The following is a 17,791-nucleotide window of genomic DNA, read 5'->3' as shown; positions in this document are numbered from 1 at the left end:
ACATTTATATTCGTTGCTTCGTGCTTGAATATGTATGTTACATCTCCAAATACCAATAATATAATACATCAGATCAGATGATCACGCTGCCGCCAGTGCCGCCTCGTGGTCGAGTCTCGAGTCATCAAGCACGCGAAACGAGAGAGGGACCGTCCATTGCTCCGAGGGTTTGAAAATTTAAACGTCTAACGAGATTAGTTGGTGCGCGGTGATTTGTGTTGGTAGCCACTAGTCACCGTCAACCGTGGGGGTCAGTGGGGCTAACCCAGCTATAACGGACGCGTGCGAGGTGGTGCGAGGCGTGGAGTAATCAGCGGAGAGACACTCATCGTTGACGGGACGCACGCTCCCGCGAGGAGGATCCAGCTGCCAAATTTCGAGAGATCGAGCGACGGCGACCACGGATAAAAACGATCCTGCGACAATCGCGTCTCCGATTTCGCGCCGTATTAATCGGGAGAGCGCAGCCTTACTCCTGGGATCTTGGGAAGGTAGTTCTTTCCCGCAAATTTCCCCGAGTTCGTCTGAGGGCAGATTAGGGCAACATGGCGATCACGGCCAGGTATACCGGCATCTTCTTCCTCGTGATCCTTGCCTTGTGTTCCCCCCTCCTCCCTCTTCCCTCACGCTGCCTCACGCGACCGCGCCGCGTTTCTCACCCCCTTGGCCGGCCGCTTTCCTGCTTTCTCGATCTCCGCTGCCGGCCGGCTGCCGCTCCTCGCGACCCCCTCCCCGCGCCGTATTGTCGAAGTCGAAGGAAAATATTTCGTGTTGTCTGGTGTTGTCCGCGTGCCTCTGTACACGGCACGGGCGCAGCGGCACGGTCCGTGTACACGTGTCTACTTGAGCAGGTAGTTCGGATTGTTTGGAATGCCGTGGAGAACGTGCGTGTTCTCTCGGCAAGGGTGTCTGGCGACTCTAATAAGCATCATTTTCGACGTTTTACCCGCGCGCAAGTTTCCCCGTGAACGCGCGAATCCCCGTAGGAAACGTACCGATTACAGTGTCCGCAAATGGTGAAGGGACTAGTAAGGTGAACCGCATTCGCCGTGAGAATCATCCCCTCTCTGGCCCTTTTTAAAACTCGCACGTTTCATGCGTACCTGCGTACCTACTTATTTCTCGACACGCAGAAACCAAATTCGCTCGAGAAAATTGTCCATCTCGTCTTTTGGTAGGTTTATTTTTTACTCTTTGTTAGGGTCTCTTTATATTTTTTCACATACGTATTTTTTAACGCAGCAAAGTGTCTCTTTTACAAGCATATCTGAATGAAAGCTACTGTTTAATGAGGAGCAATCATCTTTAACTCGGCAATAAACGTGTACGTAGATTAATTATCGTTAAGCCCTCCTGTTATAGGCCGTCAAGTGTGTGTAAATTGGCATTTTATGATAGACAGATAGATGTTTATTTCGTGCCTATCGACTTTGAAAGGATTTACAATTCCAGCGAGATATACAATACAATATATTATTTACCGATAATACCGATAACGTATCCCAAGTTTAACGGAAGATATAACAATGGATTGGCATTTTATATAAAGCTAAGATTTTCGGAGAAAGCTTCAATATGTAAAGAATTTATTGATTAATTATTAAAAAATCACCCGTGCGCGTGCGCGAACATGTATTTATATACGTATATACGTATGCACATATGTATATGTGTATTTGTAATGTATAGCTCTTTTAAATGATTTTCCTGGGAAATCAACCTTTTTACGAATAAGCTGAATTTTAAAATGTCGATCTACAAAAATTTGACGCTTTATAAAAAAAAAAAAAAGATTAGGCTTTTAACAAGCGCACAGATACATATATTGATTTTAAAAGAGTTTTATAATGTTATATATTAAAATATGCTTACGATTAAGAATACACTGGACGAGAGGGAAAATTTTTTCAAGCAGATTTGATTTCTACTTTGGAGATACATGAAATACACGCGAGTTTCAAGAAAATCGGGGAAAATATACTTATATTTATCAAAAGTTACTTTAATGTTTATTATGGTGCGGCAGTCTTCAAGTTTTTCAAGCTCCAGAAGTTATATATATGTTTGTGATTGTACAAATTGTGGTTGTATTTGTAATGTTCTATAGAAAATTGGTATGTGTTGAAATTAGAATAAATTGTGGTTGTTATCCTTTACATTTATTCATGCATGTTCCGGATAGGTAATCCTCAGATTATATATTTGTCCAAAATTGTTTTTAATGTTTATTGTGCATTATAGATGTTTATTTCATGTATTATACATACGATGCAGTTCTTAAGTTTTGCAAATTCCAAAAGCTGTATATATTTGTGGTATACTGGTTGTATTTGTAATTCTTTAGGAAATTCACAAATATGTACATGTGATTAGAATAAATTTTGATTATTAACTTTTATATTTATTTATATGTGTCGTCCGTCCGTCCCCAACATCCCATATGGTGGTTCCGTCTCTATATATGTATGTTTTAGTTTTGTTTGTAATATTCTATAACAAGTTACTAACATCCTATATTTTAACAAGTTTATTATAAAAAGTACTAAAAGTACTACAAATATTTTAGTATTTTATTCTAACATATTTTGTAAAATAATTCCATTATATTTATGTCTTTTTTAAATAATTTTTACAATAAGTTTTTACACAATAGTACATTACAAAATGGCTTCCAATACTGTTTTTCTTTCAGGAGATTGTGATAGAACAAGCAAATTGTATCTTGTGTATGATCTGAAAGAGGGAGAGAGAGAGAAAGAGAGGAAAAGAGAGATAAATGGAACAAAGGCACATTAAATGACGAAAACATTTGGAAACTAAACTTTAGAAGCGTACATCTTGCACAGGCAAAGTTGTATACATGGAATTAATATAAGTAACTTAATTTTGAGATTAGAGAATCTGATACTAGTTGATTGAGAACATATAGGCTGTTTTGTTTGCCTCATATCATGAATTTAATTTTCTTTAACGCAATGCTGGTGAATATGTGGGTGAAATTATTGTTTGTTAAGTGCAATTATTAATTTACATTACAATTGTTTTCACAGCTCTGTATATTTCACATGCACACACACACACACATATATATTTATAAATTCGATGACAAGAGATAGACAGAGTGAATTGTAGTGTCTCGTTATTTCTGAATTCCTAATTTCATTATCATACAGTCTTGTCTCCTTGCATTACTGTTGAATTATTATATATATATATATATATGTTGTTAACTTTTAGATTTACATAGTAAGATCTCAAAAGACAACATAATATCTTGCAAAACTACAATATAAAAAAATAAAATAACTGCAAAATAAAAAGACAAAATATATATAAATGGAAAAATAAGAAAGAAAAGTAAAACAAAAAGCTTGAAGCTTTCCTAAGTACATGTAGACATGTGTACATTCATTTGATGAAATATCAATTGTTGCAAGATACATTTAATAATAATAACATAGTGTGCCTTATTGATTGCTACAAACATCTATGAATGCTATTAAGTGCAATATATTGCTATATTAAGAATTAAAGAAATAAACGTCAATCCAAAAAAGATCTTCCAATATCTCGTATACCTATTTTGACTATGTATCATACTGTATTTCCATCGCAAATGATGGTGCAAATAATGGGAGGACACCAAACAAATGGACAATGTCCACCAGCACAAAATCACACTTTGCATATTAACGGTGTAAATGCATTGCATCAATCTGATTTCCCACAATATGGCCCGAATATCTCTGGACATAACAGGCATCGTACGATACAGGTACATGTTAAACAATCTTTTAAATTAAATTTAAATGTATATGTATTAGCATCTTTTCGTTATTGTGATTAAATATACTTTTTCTCAAATACAGTACAATAACAGAAGAGTCAATGATATAAATATGGTAAATAAGAGCTTATTTAAAAGTTACATAAAACTGTAATTAGTTAATTATTTAGAAATTAAATTTCCATGTAACTTTTGATAATATATTCAAACTTTTTGAACGAATTTTATCAAACGTCTGAGTTTTATAAATATGCATTAATATATTAAATATCATTATGTATAATGAGATTTTTTAATTTATGAATTTATTTTACATACTCTTTCTATTATATGTATAACATCTCTATTCTTTGTTGAAATATACAAACAATGTTCTTGCAGACAGGATCTCCCCTGGATTTATTACAATTAATAGGAGTTGATGTACCATCATTACGACGTATAGAATACATGCAATCAAACAATAATTCATCTTCTATAAATTGGGAAAGACGCATAAATACATCCAATAACTCGTCGATTATACCATTCTCAAACTATAACTTCAAGCCCACAAATCCTAATTCGACAAAGAAACCAAGCTGGAATAACAGAAATAGCAGACGGAGTTCATACAGGAATTTCTCGAAATATGAAGCCTATAATAGTGATAGTGGATTTAGTTCTCGTTCACCAACACCAAACAAACATTACATTGACAATAGTTTAACAGAGTCTTCAGATGAGCGAGATTCTACAAGTTCAGTAAGAGGACAATGGTTAAAGTAATTATCATACACTTTTAGAATTATCTGTTACTGTCTGACATTATTGTTTTTTCTTTTTCAAATAAAGTCTATATCTTAAGTCTATATCATTAACTATAAGAGAGAGAATAAGGGAAGAGGAAAGAGTAAGAGAAATTTGACAAATAGAATAGAAAAAATAATAAGACAAACTAATAGTAAGATAAGATAAAATGGAAAGGGGAATAAAAGAAAGCGTAAAATCTTTGTAATTTTAAGAGAAAAAATAAATAAGAAAAATCTAAAATACACGCGCTCACAAATATATACATACATACATACATGTATATCTAAATCTTTAATCAATTAAATTTTTAGCAAAAAGCATCATAAAACACATCCAGATAATAGAACATATAATAATACAGCAGATGGTTTAATTTCAAGTGCCTCTGCACATCAGTTTTATCCAACCCAACGATCCAACAGTAATTACGATACTACTAATTCTACTCCGAGATCACATGTGCAAAATTATCAGAACAGGAGAAGATATTTAGGTATATATAAGTTCTTTTTCTATCTAATAATATATGTTAATATACTATATATTGAAATTATAAAATGCAGTAAAAAATAATTTACTTCAAATTAATTAGAATTTATTTCCAGGAAAGAATGAAAATGCAGCTTCACAAAGATTTCCACGAAATCGTAAATATTCTGAAGTATCGCATTACGATATGTTTCCTGGATGTAATGCCGCCCCTGATAGATTTCTTGCTAGATCTCATTTATTACAAGTAACTTCTGTGCCAAAGAATCTTGTTACTGGATCATCATGGGATGATTTGTCCGAACAAGTTTGGCGTAAATTTATTACGCATCAGCAAACTGAAGTTACTTATAAAAAGAAAATGATGCTGTGGAAGCATCTCAACACATATATTAAGGTAAAGTATAAGAGAGAGGAAGAGAGTGAACGAGCGAAATAAAACTTGATATAGCTAAATATTGCTAAGTCAAATATTGCCAGGATATGTTTAAAAACAAAATTCAAAATAACATATTAATATCATATTTACTATTTACCCATATATATTAAAAAAATAATGGTTTTAGACTTTATATCCAAATTGTTGTGTATTTTTGGCTGGTTCAACAATGAATGGGTTTGGTTCAAATGATAGCGACGTCGACGTGTGTCTTTTAGTGAAACACACTGAATTGGATGTAAGATGTATAGCTATAGAACATTTACTGGAAGTGCTAAAGCATCTTAAACAAAGTGGTGTGTAAAATTTATAAATATTGCATAACATTCTTATGTAAAAACTTATTTTAATGTACTTGTATGCACTTGTATCGTTCAATGATAATAATTTTATTTTTTATAATATTTTTCTCATTCTTTGTATCCAGATTTCGTTGACCAACTCGAAATGATACACGCAAAAGTACCCATTATAACATTCTTTGATGTAGCACGGAAATTTAAAGTTGATATGAATTGTAATAATTCTGTTTGCATCAAGAACGCGCATCTACTATATTGTTATTCAAAACGTAAGTTTAATAATAACTTTTGTGTATGCATATATTTGAAAGTATATATGTATTGAAAAAAATATTTTAATCACTATTTATATAAATGTTCTTTACAGTTGACTGGAGAGTAAAACCATTAGCGCTCGTCGTTAAACTTTGGGCTCAATGGCATAATATCAATAATCCAAAATGTAGGACATTGTCCAGTTACTCTTTAGTCCTCATGGTTATACATTTCTTACAATGTATGTATGCCACAAACTTTTTATTGCTGTTTCTCTTTTGCGTCCCGATTATTCTGCAATATTAGAATATGAGTATTGCTTTAATAGGTGGGACCAATCCTCCTGTTCTGCCATGTTTGCATTCAATATTTGCAAACAAATTTAGGCCGGATGCGGATATTTATAATATCAATATTCATGAGGATTTGAATATTCCACCGTCCAATCGTTTGCCTGAGAATCATCAATCTCTTGGGGAATTACTATTTGAATTTTTCAAATATTATGTTGAATTTGAGTAAGTAACTTCAAATATAAACATTATAGAATATCTAGATGATACTTTGATAGACAGACATTTAACTCTTGCCGTTAAATTAGCTTCAGCCAATATGCGATATCCGTACGTTTAGCAAGCAAAATACCAAAAGAAGAATGTCGTATGGTGCAATCATCAAAAAATGATCCTTATCAATGGAAGTATCTATGTATCGAAGGTAAATGAATATTCTTTATATTGAAGTAAAAAATACCCGAAAATATTACTTTTCATGACATTTATCTACACTATTGCAATATTATAGAGCCATTTGACTTGACTAACACAGCTAGATCGGTCTATGATCCGGACATGTTCTCTAAAATTATATTCATATTAAATATTACGTATACAAGACTGAAACGAAGATATAGTTTAAGTGATGTGTTTGACGAGATGCGTCTGATGATGATTGGTACCGATTGGGGGCTAACGATAAGTGACGAAGAATGATAAGATCGTCTTATGTGACGTGTTTAGTACCTTGTGATATTAGGCCTTATTTTGAAATAATTTGTAATATTGGCAAGGTATAAATGTGTCCTCCGTTTAATATCCTATTTTTTCTTTTTGTGGAGGATTTGGAAATCACAAATACATAAGCAGGATGTTACATATGTAGTTAGTAATGCGTATGTAACTTATTACTAACTGTACATGTAACATCCTGAAAGAAATGTTAACTATCTGCACTTACTAACATGCAAAAAAATATTTCATTTTGATGTGAAAGGTTGGATACACAGATATATCAATCTTATTCAAACTTTAAAATTGCAATATGTGCAATAAAGTTTATAATTTATATTAAAGCTACAAACAGTTGGGCTTGCTTAGATTTCTCTAAATCTTTAACGAGGCCGCAAAGCATTAGATGAGAAACTTTGCAGCGTAATGCTATAGAAGATTATTTTAATATCAGACGCTCATTTTTGGGGATATGGCTAGCAATCTATAGTTTGAAACATTCTCAATAAAGAATATGTTAATGAATATTTTTTTGCATCTGATTATTTTTTAAGGTCACAGGCGAAATTTCGTTATTTTTCGCTATTCTTTAATTTCTTCGTCTTCTCTTTTATAAGTCATTGTTCATAATATCACGTGGTAGAGATCGTGTTAACGATAATTTTAATAGCCTACAAGGCACCAGATATTTTAGATTTATTGATATTAGATGAACAGCTCATGTAAGAGGTAATGAGCAATATGCACAATGTATTCCGGAAAAATCACATTAAATAATTTTTACGCAACAATAGTAATTACTATGCTGTAATCGTGTAACTATTAAATTATCTAATCGCGAATTTATTTCGCCATTATCTGGTTAAAGATTTAGAGAGATCTAAGCAAGCCTAACTGATTGTAGCTTTAATATAAATCACAAACTTTATTGCACGTATTGCAATATTAAAGTTAAGAGAAGAATGATATTTGTATACATCCGATCTTTTATATAAAAATGAAATAATTTTTTGCATTTTAGTCAATTTCTTTGTAGATAATTAAATAGTTGCACGATTACAGCATAGTAATTAGTAAGTAATAATTGTTGCATCAAAATTATTCAACGTGATTTCTTCAATGTATATTATTCATTATCTCATACGTAAGTTTTATTCGTTTAATATCAATGAATATATAATATATGGTGTCTTATGTGCGACTATCGTAATTATTGTTAATACTATCGTACATCGCGTGATATTATGAACAATCACTTATTAAATACATGAAAAAAGTAAAGAATAATAATGAAATTTCGTCTGTGACGAAATGATTATCAGGTACAAAAAAATAGTTATTAATATATTCTTAAATTAAAATGTTTCAAACTATAAATTAGTAGCCATAAAAAAATGAGCATTTGATATTAAAATAATATTCTATAGTACTACATATAAAAAAAAAATAAAAAGAAGAAGGAAGTAGTATACTTATTTTTCTAGTTGCTATTTCTAAAAAAAAAGAAAAAAAAATACACATGAGCGTAGAATTATGGAAAATATATAAACTTTTAGTATTATTTTTTGCAAAAATATTAAAAACAAAAAAGGCTTAATAAAAATAAAAAAATGTTGCAAATTCGAAAAAAATTAATTATTTACGTTTATAATATTGTTCAGATATAAAGTCAATGGATGACTGATATAGTGGTAAGCAAGACTGTGTTTCTTTTAAAAGGATTAAAAAATTTCCTAAATTCTGGTAACTGTCCTAAAATTGGCAAAAATATGTCTTTATGTCGGTGGGATGATTTATAACTTAATCCTGAAGCGGGACATAAATCGACGATGTACATATACGTAAAAGCTAGAGTAAAGATTTCTAATTCGTTAAAAGTCGAAAAGCTACAAACAAGTTTTTCAATATAAATGAATATATGTAATCTTTACTTCTCAACAAAGTGCTTCTTCATTCTTTGATCAATTTTATTTTTCTCATAAATTAATAGTTACACAATCATATATTCGTGAATTGGTAGAACTAAATTATCAATTTTATTAAAAGACATTTGTCAACAAAAATTGTCTCAAAATAAAGTTATTTCCTGCATTAATTATTAACATCGAAAACAAGTAACATTTAATTAAGTTTAAATATGTTAATTTTCCATTAACATTGTATTAACAATTTTTCACATAATAATCCTTGGTTAGAAGAAACACTCAAGCTTGATACTTTTCTTTATTTGCTGAAGGGAGATATACTATTTCCATTCCTTTATTAAGTCAGTTTTCTACTGATTAATCTTTATTTAAAAAAATATAGAGCATATGTGTAATGGTGTTCTTGAAAATGATGTTCGAGAAATAAGATTGTGTCTGCAATATAACAAGTAAATTATTATCACGATTACTTCAACGTCAAATATACACGAATAAAATATAAATAACAAGTAACATCCGTTAATTTGCAAGATAAACGTGAGATATGAAGTAAATGTACATGTATTTTGCCTCATGTGTATGATTTGCAATATTCCTTCGGCTGATGAAATGACTGATGAAAAGATCTTAATTTTGATGTGATATTCGACTATATATATATCTTTTTGTAATATATTACACGATCATCTATTGTATCTAATATTTCCTTAAGTGCCTAATTTAACTTGTCAATATATTATTATAAAAATAAAAAAAAATTGTAATGGCAAAGCCATTTTGCGGGCATCGAATTTATATCACTTAGAAAAATTCGCAGCAGTATATTTCTATCGAAGTTAACATAAAACGGTCTTCTAAATTTATAGCCTAAAAACAACCTTTTGTAATTCCAATTTTCTTGTTAAATAAATGCAATGTTTACACATACTTGTAGTGTACTTATTCTGTTCTATTCCTTCCCGATAGAAATCAATAATGCCAAATTGTTTTCGATTATCCGATATAAGTGTATGAATCAATGCCTAAATTTATACACACATTGCAATATTAATTTTGTAATTTACAATTATTCTGATATCTGTATGCACACAATGGATATGTGAAAAGTCATATATATTTGTTTAATATTTCTATATTATAGTGATAATTGTCTATATATAACAGCGTGTCTGCTTTTAGTCAATCAACCTGCAACGTTTCTGTAAGAGCAGAATTTGCGCATATGTTTTTCTTGCAAATTAATTCAAAAATCGAGCCCCTGTTGCTATTGCTTGTACTTTTGTATTGTATGATAGGCTTAACAGAAGAGCGTACTAAAAGCGAAAGTATACATATTATTCTTAATCTATTATGGCGATCATGACGTAGAGAAATGTGGACTGGTCTAATGAGGCTGAATGAGCCGGAGATCCTTCAAATCTGACGAAAAATTGTCGGTTTTTATTCGATCGCCACCTCTCGCCCTCTCGGAAGGTGATGTGATGGCGACCCACCGAGAATATATTGCCACACGTGAACCTCTCTGTATTTAAAGAGGAAACTATTAGTCCCCAGCTCAAGTTAGGAGTTAGCCACAAAAGTCAGGCTGTAAATTTTATTCTCCAAATATCCTCGCTTTTATTAGAAATCGTGTAGACTCCTTCCATACTGCTAGGCTTCGAACAAGCCTCTAAAAAATTTTCACTATTCTCTTACAGTCATTTTAAAAAACTCAGTGGCTCGCAGATACTGATATCATCCGAAGACATCAATTCCCCAGACAGCCAAGTCTGTCGAAAGCAGATTTTGCAAAGTATCTGCTACAAATAAAGTTTGTCGGCAGAAAGACTACCAGATTTGATGCCGATGCTGATCATGATAGAACGCGAACAAAAGTATCTAACAGCTATTATTGTCGTTTTGTCGAAATCATTCAGCGTATTCTGAATACAAGTAGTTTCGCTATTTTCAAGCAGGTTTTCATCCTTCCAAGGATTGGATTGTCGAGCGAATTGTTTGCACCGTCGAATGACAATGTTCTTCACACGTTTTTATTACTATGAGTTTTCGTCGATGACGTTATTGCTATTCGTATTTAATAAAGTTCGATTCGCTCGACAATCAAATGCATTGACTATTTTGTACAATCTGATCCTTGGCAAGATGTAAAAATGCTTGAAAACAGCGAAGCTGTTTTTGTATTCAGAATGCGCTGAATGATTTCGAAAAAAAGATTGACAAGAAAAGACTCTTTTAAAGCAGGTAAGAGATTTTATTAAAATTTATGATTATTTTTTTTTAAATTTATTTTATTTGAGTACAAATTATTTTTCTTATTTGAAATCAATTTTCCCCTCGACCTGATAGTATATAATATTATCAAGTATTCAGGATAATTTGCAATAAAATAAAAAGTAATTATAATAAGTTCTTTAAAGATACCCGTATACATTTTGTATATACTTTCATTAATACTTTCTATTGATGTTTACATAATAAGTATACTATAAACAATATATAATTTCAATTTTTTCAAAGATATAATAAGAGTGATATTATTAAATATTATCTAAATCTTTGTAACTAAATCTGTATAACAACAACAAATGGTCAATAATATAATCGAGAGATATATAAAATAAATAAAAAATATTAAAATAAAATTAGTCTAATATAATATAATTATACTACGGATTATTACCACAAAGAGGTTTGAAGCCATATTTAAGAGAGAATTAAGTCCTCAATCGAGAACTATATAATATGCTTCAAACCGCATTTGGTAGTAGATCTGCGGTACAATCGTTATTAGATATTAATTTCATTTTAATATTTTTTATTTATATTTATATATCTCCTCCAATATTAAGTACTATTCATGGCTCAGATGATAAAATGAACGAAGCCGAAATACATACTCATAATCCACCGGCTTCCCTAGTACCTCGGTTACACACAGTAAAAATAATTAAACTCACAAAACCTAAAATTTTTAATGCTCCGGAAATAATGTCTAAAGCACAGCTCATCAGGAGTAATTTGCACATAATATTAAGTCAATTGCTATTTGGAGATAGCTTAGCTGCGGATTATTTGATATGTCACCTGCTTTCTACAATGTAATTTTTTTAATACCTTTATATAAATATACATCTAAGTGTGTTATTTCTGTAATATTTCATCTTTTGTAATGTTTTTAGATATATGAGAAGAGATTATTTTTGTCTCGGTACATTTCCGTTGAACATAACGAATTTTCCAGCGAGCTAGTAAACTCAAAATCTTCCCGAAAGAGTTTTATAACTTTCTAAAATTATTTGTAAAAAAAAGTCACTTTTTGGAGATGACTTTGGAAAATTTGAATGAACTGGCTTTAATTCCGAAGTAAGTTTGTCTCTCGTTGAATGCACATTGTCAGTATGCACGATATATCACGTATGATGAATATATTCGCATTGTTTTCAAGAAGGATTATGAATGCAAGATTGACAAGTGGTATTCTCCAATTAAGCAATAATACACACCTTGTAATAGACGAGACAGGCTTAACCACCGGTACACTTACTGGGACTGGCAAGGAAAATTATAAAGCCCTTTCTGATCTATTTACGTTTCAAAAACTGACGTACGACTTTAAGTATTACACAATGGAATACGAAACAGACATTCCAATTCTAATCTTTTCTGATGTGAAGTCGTTCGTTCCTGTAAGTATTTATTTATAGCATAAATTATATTATTCTTTTTCTATGAAAATTAACTAATGAAATGTTCATTTATAGTGTTTCATTCAAATTATTTTAAATGTCGATGCGGATTCGGAAAATTTATATAGTCAGGTTAGAGGGCCTCTAGATACCCTATCTAGAGGCCCTCTAAGTCAGGTAGTTGAAGCTGCACATCAGTATTTGAAAGATGAGAATCGATTGGCGAATATGCGTCAGTACCATAGAGATATAAGAATAGAGTGCGCAAGCGAGCTGAAAAGGCGATAGAGGAATAGAAAGAGAACGCTGCATATGGGCCCCTGCTGTCTTTGTCTATGCGCGCATGTGCAGTGATGTGCAGGTCATGAAAGATTGTACCTCGGTATTCTCGATGTTTTATCTCGTTCTATCTCTATGTCGTTTTTAGCTAACCTTCTTCTTATTTAAGCAAAAACATTTTAAAATGACAAAGAAATGCTTGATATGTAAAACAGAAGCATCTCCTAATTCCAATTGTAGTTTTCACACGTAAGTACATATTAATATCTCTAACCTCAAAATTTAATTAATTTTCAGTGGACAATAGCAAAACTGTATACTTTTATAAATATTTAATAATGTGCATTTGATATTATATTGTTTGTAGTAAAATTTTTATTTTTTTATTTTTTTATATTTTATTTCTTTGTGTTAAATAATAAGACTGATTTAAAAGATTTAATTTTTGTGTTAAAAGAATTTAATCTTTGTGTTTAAAAAATTTAATTTTTGTGTTAAATAATAAAAGACTGAATAGAATTCTATTCTATTCTATGATTAACATTGTATAAACAACATGTAATAAATTTTGTTTTATTATTATATATATTGAGTATATTTATATACAATTCCATATTCAATTCCATATTCAAAAAAAAGTAATATTTTATGGTAATACTATGTACTTTGCTGTAATAATTTGGTAATTTTGGGAATTATTATTTAAGGACATATTTTCAAAGGGGTTCAAGAGGTTAGAACATAAATGCGTTATTATAGGTTATATCTCTACATGCGTTATAGACACTGAGCAGCGCAAAGACGCATGCGTGCATAGATAAAGACAGCAGGGGCCCATATGCAGCGTTCTCTTTCTATTCCTATATCGCAGTCTCTTACGTGCGAGCATATGACTCGCGCACTCTATTCTTATATCTCTATGGTCAGTACATACAAGCCTTGAAGGACGCAGAATTCGTTTTTAATGAAGAAATCACAAAAGTATGTCATACTTGCTTGATTCTTTCGACGTTAATATCTATGTTCATTCAATTTACTTTAATGGCTTTGTTTTTTTTTATATATATATATTTAATTATCTTATATTATTTTGTTATATATTCAGACTATCCAAGACGATTTTGTGAAGATGCGCAGTGCAAACAAGAATATAGATGCAGACAACCTACACGCATTAAGGTTTTCGCTAGATTAATGTCTTTATCTTATGGACAAACGACGCTAGATATAGAATTCTGGAAGAAAACCGTGCAATTGGAAATGGAAAGAATGAGTAGGCTGCCACATCGCGGAAGGTAATTGTTGAACACAGGAAAGAATTATAATACCGAGTGTACATCAAATCATGCGATACTAATATTTATTTTCTACGTATTTTTGTAATTATTTCATTAAGGGGTTAGTCTACTCTAGATCGGGCAGAAACAAGCGAATTTTCAGGAATTAATTTCAGACAAAATATCGGTGATACATTAATGATTTTTTTTCTTTATCTTTATTAGGGTTTCAAGAACATGTACAAATTTTTTGGTGTAAAAAAATTTCAAAATGGCGATGAGGCACTCCTTCGCGCGCAATTATGCTTTTCACACGGTGTACATGGTTTCTGAAATATGAATGGTCTGAAAAAAAAAAAATATGGTCATTAACTATATTGTACTGTCTTCGGAATGACGGAGCTTTTTTTCTCTCCTCGTTTTTGGCGTCAAGAAAAAAATTCCTGAATTTTTCAAAAATGCAGTGAAAAATTCAAGAATTTTTTTCTTGACGCCAAAAACAAGGAGAGAAAAAAAGCTCCGTCATTCCGAAGACAATACAATATAGTTAATGACCATATTTTTTTTTCAGACCACCCACATTTCAGAAACCATGTACACCGTTTGAAAAGCATAATTGCGCGCGAAGGAGTGCCTCATCGCCATTTTGAAATCTTTTTACACCAAAAAATTGGTACATGTTCTTGAAACCCTAATAAAGATAATAAAAAAAAAAATCATTCATGTATCACCGATATTTTGTCTGAAATTAATTCCTGAAAATTCGCCTGTTTCTGCCCGATCTAGAGTAGACTAACCCCTTAATAATAATAATGTAAAAATTATATACCATTATATCTAAATACATTTTTATGAAATAACACGAAAGTTCAATAGCCGTTTAATAGCCCATATCCTCCTTGGCGTGCCTCTCATCACGTTCCTTTTGGACAGCTCGAAATCCTATCCGGGCGGATTCACCGTACCCCTTGGAATGATCAACTTCAAGTCTCGCTCCTGGAATGTGGCCTGTATAACCAGGGATCGGCGGTTTTTCTGAGTCGACATTATAATCTGCAACGAAAATAATTACACAATAGTTCTTGGAACTTGATGCTCCGCTTCGAACCTCAATAGAACTTGAATCTTTTAATCAATTATTATAATCAGAACACTTTTATTACGAAAATCTATTATTAAAAGTATGCATTTTATGTATTTTAACAGAATAATAAATTATGTATTTTAAGTTTTGGATAAATCTTTGTTAATCTCTAATATATCTATTCAACTTGGTCTTTTATTTTCATTATTATTTTAGAAGTAAACAATATTAATTAATTGTATTTGAAATAACGCAATATGCATTGTTAGATTAAATTAGAAATGACAGAAATTAACAAGCAACGTAATATGCAAGTACCGTAGGTTTTTCTGTCTTTGCCATCACCGTCATCGGTCTCAAAGTCCACATTATCTGCCCTCGCTCCAGATAGAAGATGTGTCGGCTCTGTCCGCTCTGTCAGAGCGTGAGCCCTTATCGCGTCCTGTTCCCACAGATTCGCTTGCGTTTTGTGCCACTCTTTGCCACCGACTTCCACGGCTTTCATGAAAGTCATGCCGTAGGTATGCCTGTCGTTGCGGCCAGGAATAAATCCTGTGATAAATCAAGACAACGTCAAATATAAATCTCTTTGCGGATGAATGCATTGTATAAAAAGCATCAAATCCTATACTAATGTAATCTTTATATGTATATATTATAATATAATATGTATGTTATATATTATATATTATACATATCTTTATATGTATATAATATTATATGTAGTATTTTTTAATTAATTATAATAGTTTAGTATCTTTATATTATTATAATAATATAATCTTCGTATTAATATCAAGAGACGAGAAAAAATACATTTCTTACAAATATTTCTTAAGATAATCCTGCAAGTTGACATAAAAAATACTTTTAATTAAAATATCAAAATGTACGTGTCTCGCCCGTGTATTACATAACTTTTTTATGCTGCTTATGTTGGATTAATTTTATATCGCGTCTCATCAGATAATTGCAACTTTGTTGATCATAGGAGCGCGAAACTCATAGCAAAATAAAAATTATTCGAAACATAGATAATTTTTAATTTTAATAAATCAAGAAGATGAAATTAAATCCATTTTTTTAATAATAATTCAATAGATTGCGAATATTTCACGCAATTTATGTTATTGTTCCGTTGCAATAACTCTATCTGTAATTATGTAATTATGTAATTATGTAATTATGTAATTATTATCAAAATTTATATGCATCCCAATACTGGCTTTTGATCGTACATTTTTAAGTGGTTTACCTCAATTACTTAGTCTCTAATTGACTCACATCGTATCGCGTAATATCGTGAAGTTGCTAACGCCACTTTAAAAATTTTCAAGTAGGGAAGCGTCGTGGGGGGTTGTGGTCGCGTCGTCGCGGGTGGTTGTAGTCGCAGGACGCAGGCCGGAGGATGCGACTGCTGCGAGTGATGCAACGTCGTGACACGTTTTAACAAGGAAGTACGGCCGCGATTAGCATGATTTCGGTTAATTCGGTTAACTGCGAGTCGTGAGATCGACGTTCGTCGCATCGTGACCTCTCGAGACGCGTATTTCGTATTTCGCGAGATTCCGGCTGCGGGCCATTTGACGCTACACAAATGCTTTGGAGCGTTCTTCTTCTCCTTCTTTCTTCATTGAAAGAAAAGAGAAGAAGAATACTTGGAAGCATTTTTGTAGCGTCAAGTGGACCGCAGCCTCTATCGATCGAAGTGATCGATCCGCTTCGGCAAGTAGGCAGCCGTCATGTTTTCGCGCACGGTACCCTGCGGATACCTGTCTCGATTCCGACTCGTATATCTAAGTATCTATTCGTGCGTTCATTACAATAATGTATCGTAGTAAGATTGCTGTAACGGGAGACGGTAATCGGCCCGAAAAACGCGATTGAGTGCGTGCCCTTTGTGTTAACAAGTGTGGCGTCGCGGCGTCGCCGCGGCAGTGTCGTGAATTTTGGCGCGCGTCTCGCGAATTTTGTTCTCCCGTCGTTACATAGTGAAGCGAGCGTCAATTAGGCAGAAAATGATCCGTGATTTTCGGAGTGTCGTGTTGCGTGCGATCGTGATTATATCTCTGTAAATGATACGTGCGCGAACGTAATCCGTCGTTGAGCGCGTCGTGCAAAGTGCCGCGCGATCATCGCGTATGCAGTCTGAGTCGAAATAACGCTTTAATGTATTCAAAACGGATTAATTCATTTTTGCACCATGTTAAGGCTATTGCACGTAACAAAGTTTTAGTCGTAAGGCCATAAGAAAATAGACCAATCACACTCGATTATTCTTCGAGCTCAAGGAGAATAATCGAGTGTGATTGGTCTATTTTCTTACGGCCTTACGATTATGACTAAAACTTTGTTACGTGCAATGGCCTTTAAAATACTTGGCGTATGAATTTCGCGTTAGAGCCTACGCAGAATGGCTGTCTTGGCAGTGTTTTATGCCTTAAGTCTTTGTCTTATGTAACGCACAAT

General features: G+C 32.3%; 2 protein-coding genes and 1 pseudogene across 7 annotated transcripts in view; 2 read left to right on the top strand and 1 right to left on the bottom strand.

The window, feature by feature from the left end:
* Nucleotides 1–139: 139 nt before the first annotated feature.
* Nucleotides 140–8,575, top strand: LOC112461901 (poly(A) RNA polymerase gld-2 homolog A-like). 6 transcript variants are annotated; one of them, XM_025027328.1, is made up of 14 exons: nucleotides 1,099–1,174; nucleotides 1,243–1,324; nucleotides 2,693–2,875; nucleotides 3,238–3,775; nucleotides 3,870–3,902; nucleotides 4,169–4,551; nucleotides 4,891–5,072; nucleotides 5,185–5,465; nucleotides 5,635–5,803; nucleotides 5,935–6,078; nucleotides 6,177–6,305; nucleotides 6,393–6,582; nucleotides 6,666–6,781; nucleotides 6,869–8,575. In XM_025027328.1, the coding sequence occupies exons 4-14, from the start codon at nucleotides 3,590–3,592 to the stop codon at nucleotides 7,054–7,056; spliced, it is 2,001 nt and encodes a 666-aa protein (XP_024883096.1). In that variant the 5' UTR covers nucleotides 1,099–1,174; nucleotides 1,243–1,324; nucleotides 2,693–2,875; nucleotides 3,238–3,589; the 3' UTR covers nucleotides 7,057–8,575. The 6 variants fall into 6 exon arrangements, with proteins under 6 accessions (XP_024883094.1, XP_024883093.1, XP_024883098.1 ...); XM_025027326.1 differs by lacking the exons at nucleotides 1,099–1,174; nucleotides 1,243–1,324 and adding an exon at nucleotides 140–491; XM_025027325.1 differs by lacking the exons at nucleotides 1,099–1,174; nucleotides 1,243–1,324 and adding an exon at nucleotides 140–562.
* Nucleotides 8,576–12,364: 3,789 nt separating this feature from the next.
* On the top strand, nucleotides 12,365–14,285 carry LOC112461903 (annotated as a pseudogene).
* Nucleotides 14,286–14,304: 19 nt separating this feature from the next.
* Nucleotides 14,305–17,791, bottom strand: part of LOC112461904 — a 7,917-nt gene continuing 4,430 nt past the window's right edge. Inside the window, exons 3-4 of the mRNA XM_025027332.1 lie at nucleotides 15,641–15,874; nucleotides 14,305–15,291 (exon numbers count right to left, since the gene is read on the bottom strand). Of these exons, the coding sequence (XP_024883100.1) occupies nucleotides 15,119–15,291; nucleotides 15,641–15,874 (407 nt within the window). The 3' untranslated portion in view covers nucleotides 14,305–15,118. The remainder of the gene's footprint in view (nucleotides 15,292–15,640; nucleotides 15,875–17,791) is intronic.

Source organism: Temnothorax curvispinosus, unplaced genomic scaffold, assembly GCF_003070985.1.
Source record: "Temnothorax curvispinosus isolate PA1 unplaced genomic scaffold, ASM307098v1 QBEX01011875.1, whole genome shotgun sequence".
NCBI classification, from domain to species: domain Eukaryota; kingdom Metazoa; phylum Arthropoda; class Insecta; order Hymenoptera; family Formicidae; genus Temnothorax; species Temnothorax curvispinosus.
This window is presented reverse-complemented; position numbering and strand designations above follow the sequence as displayed.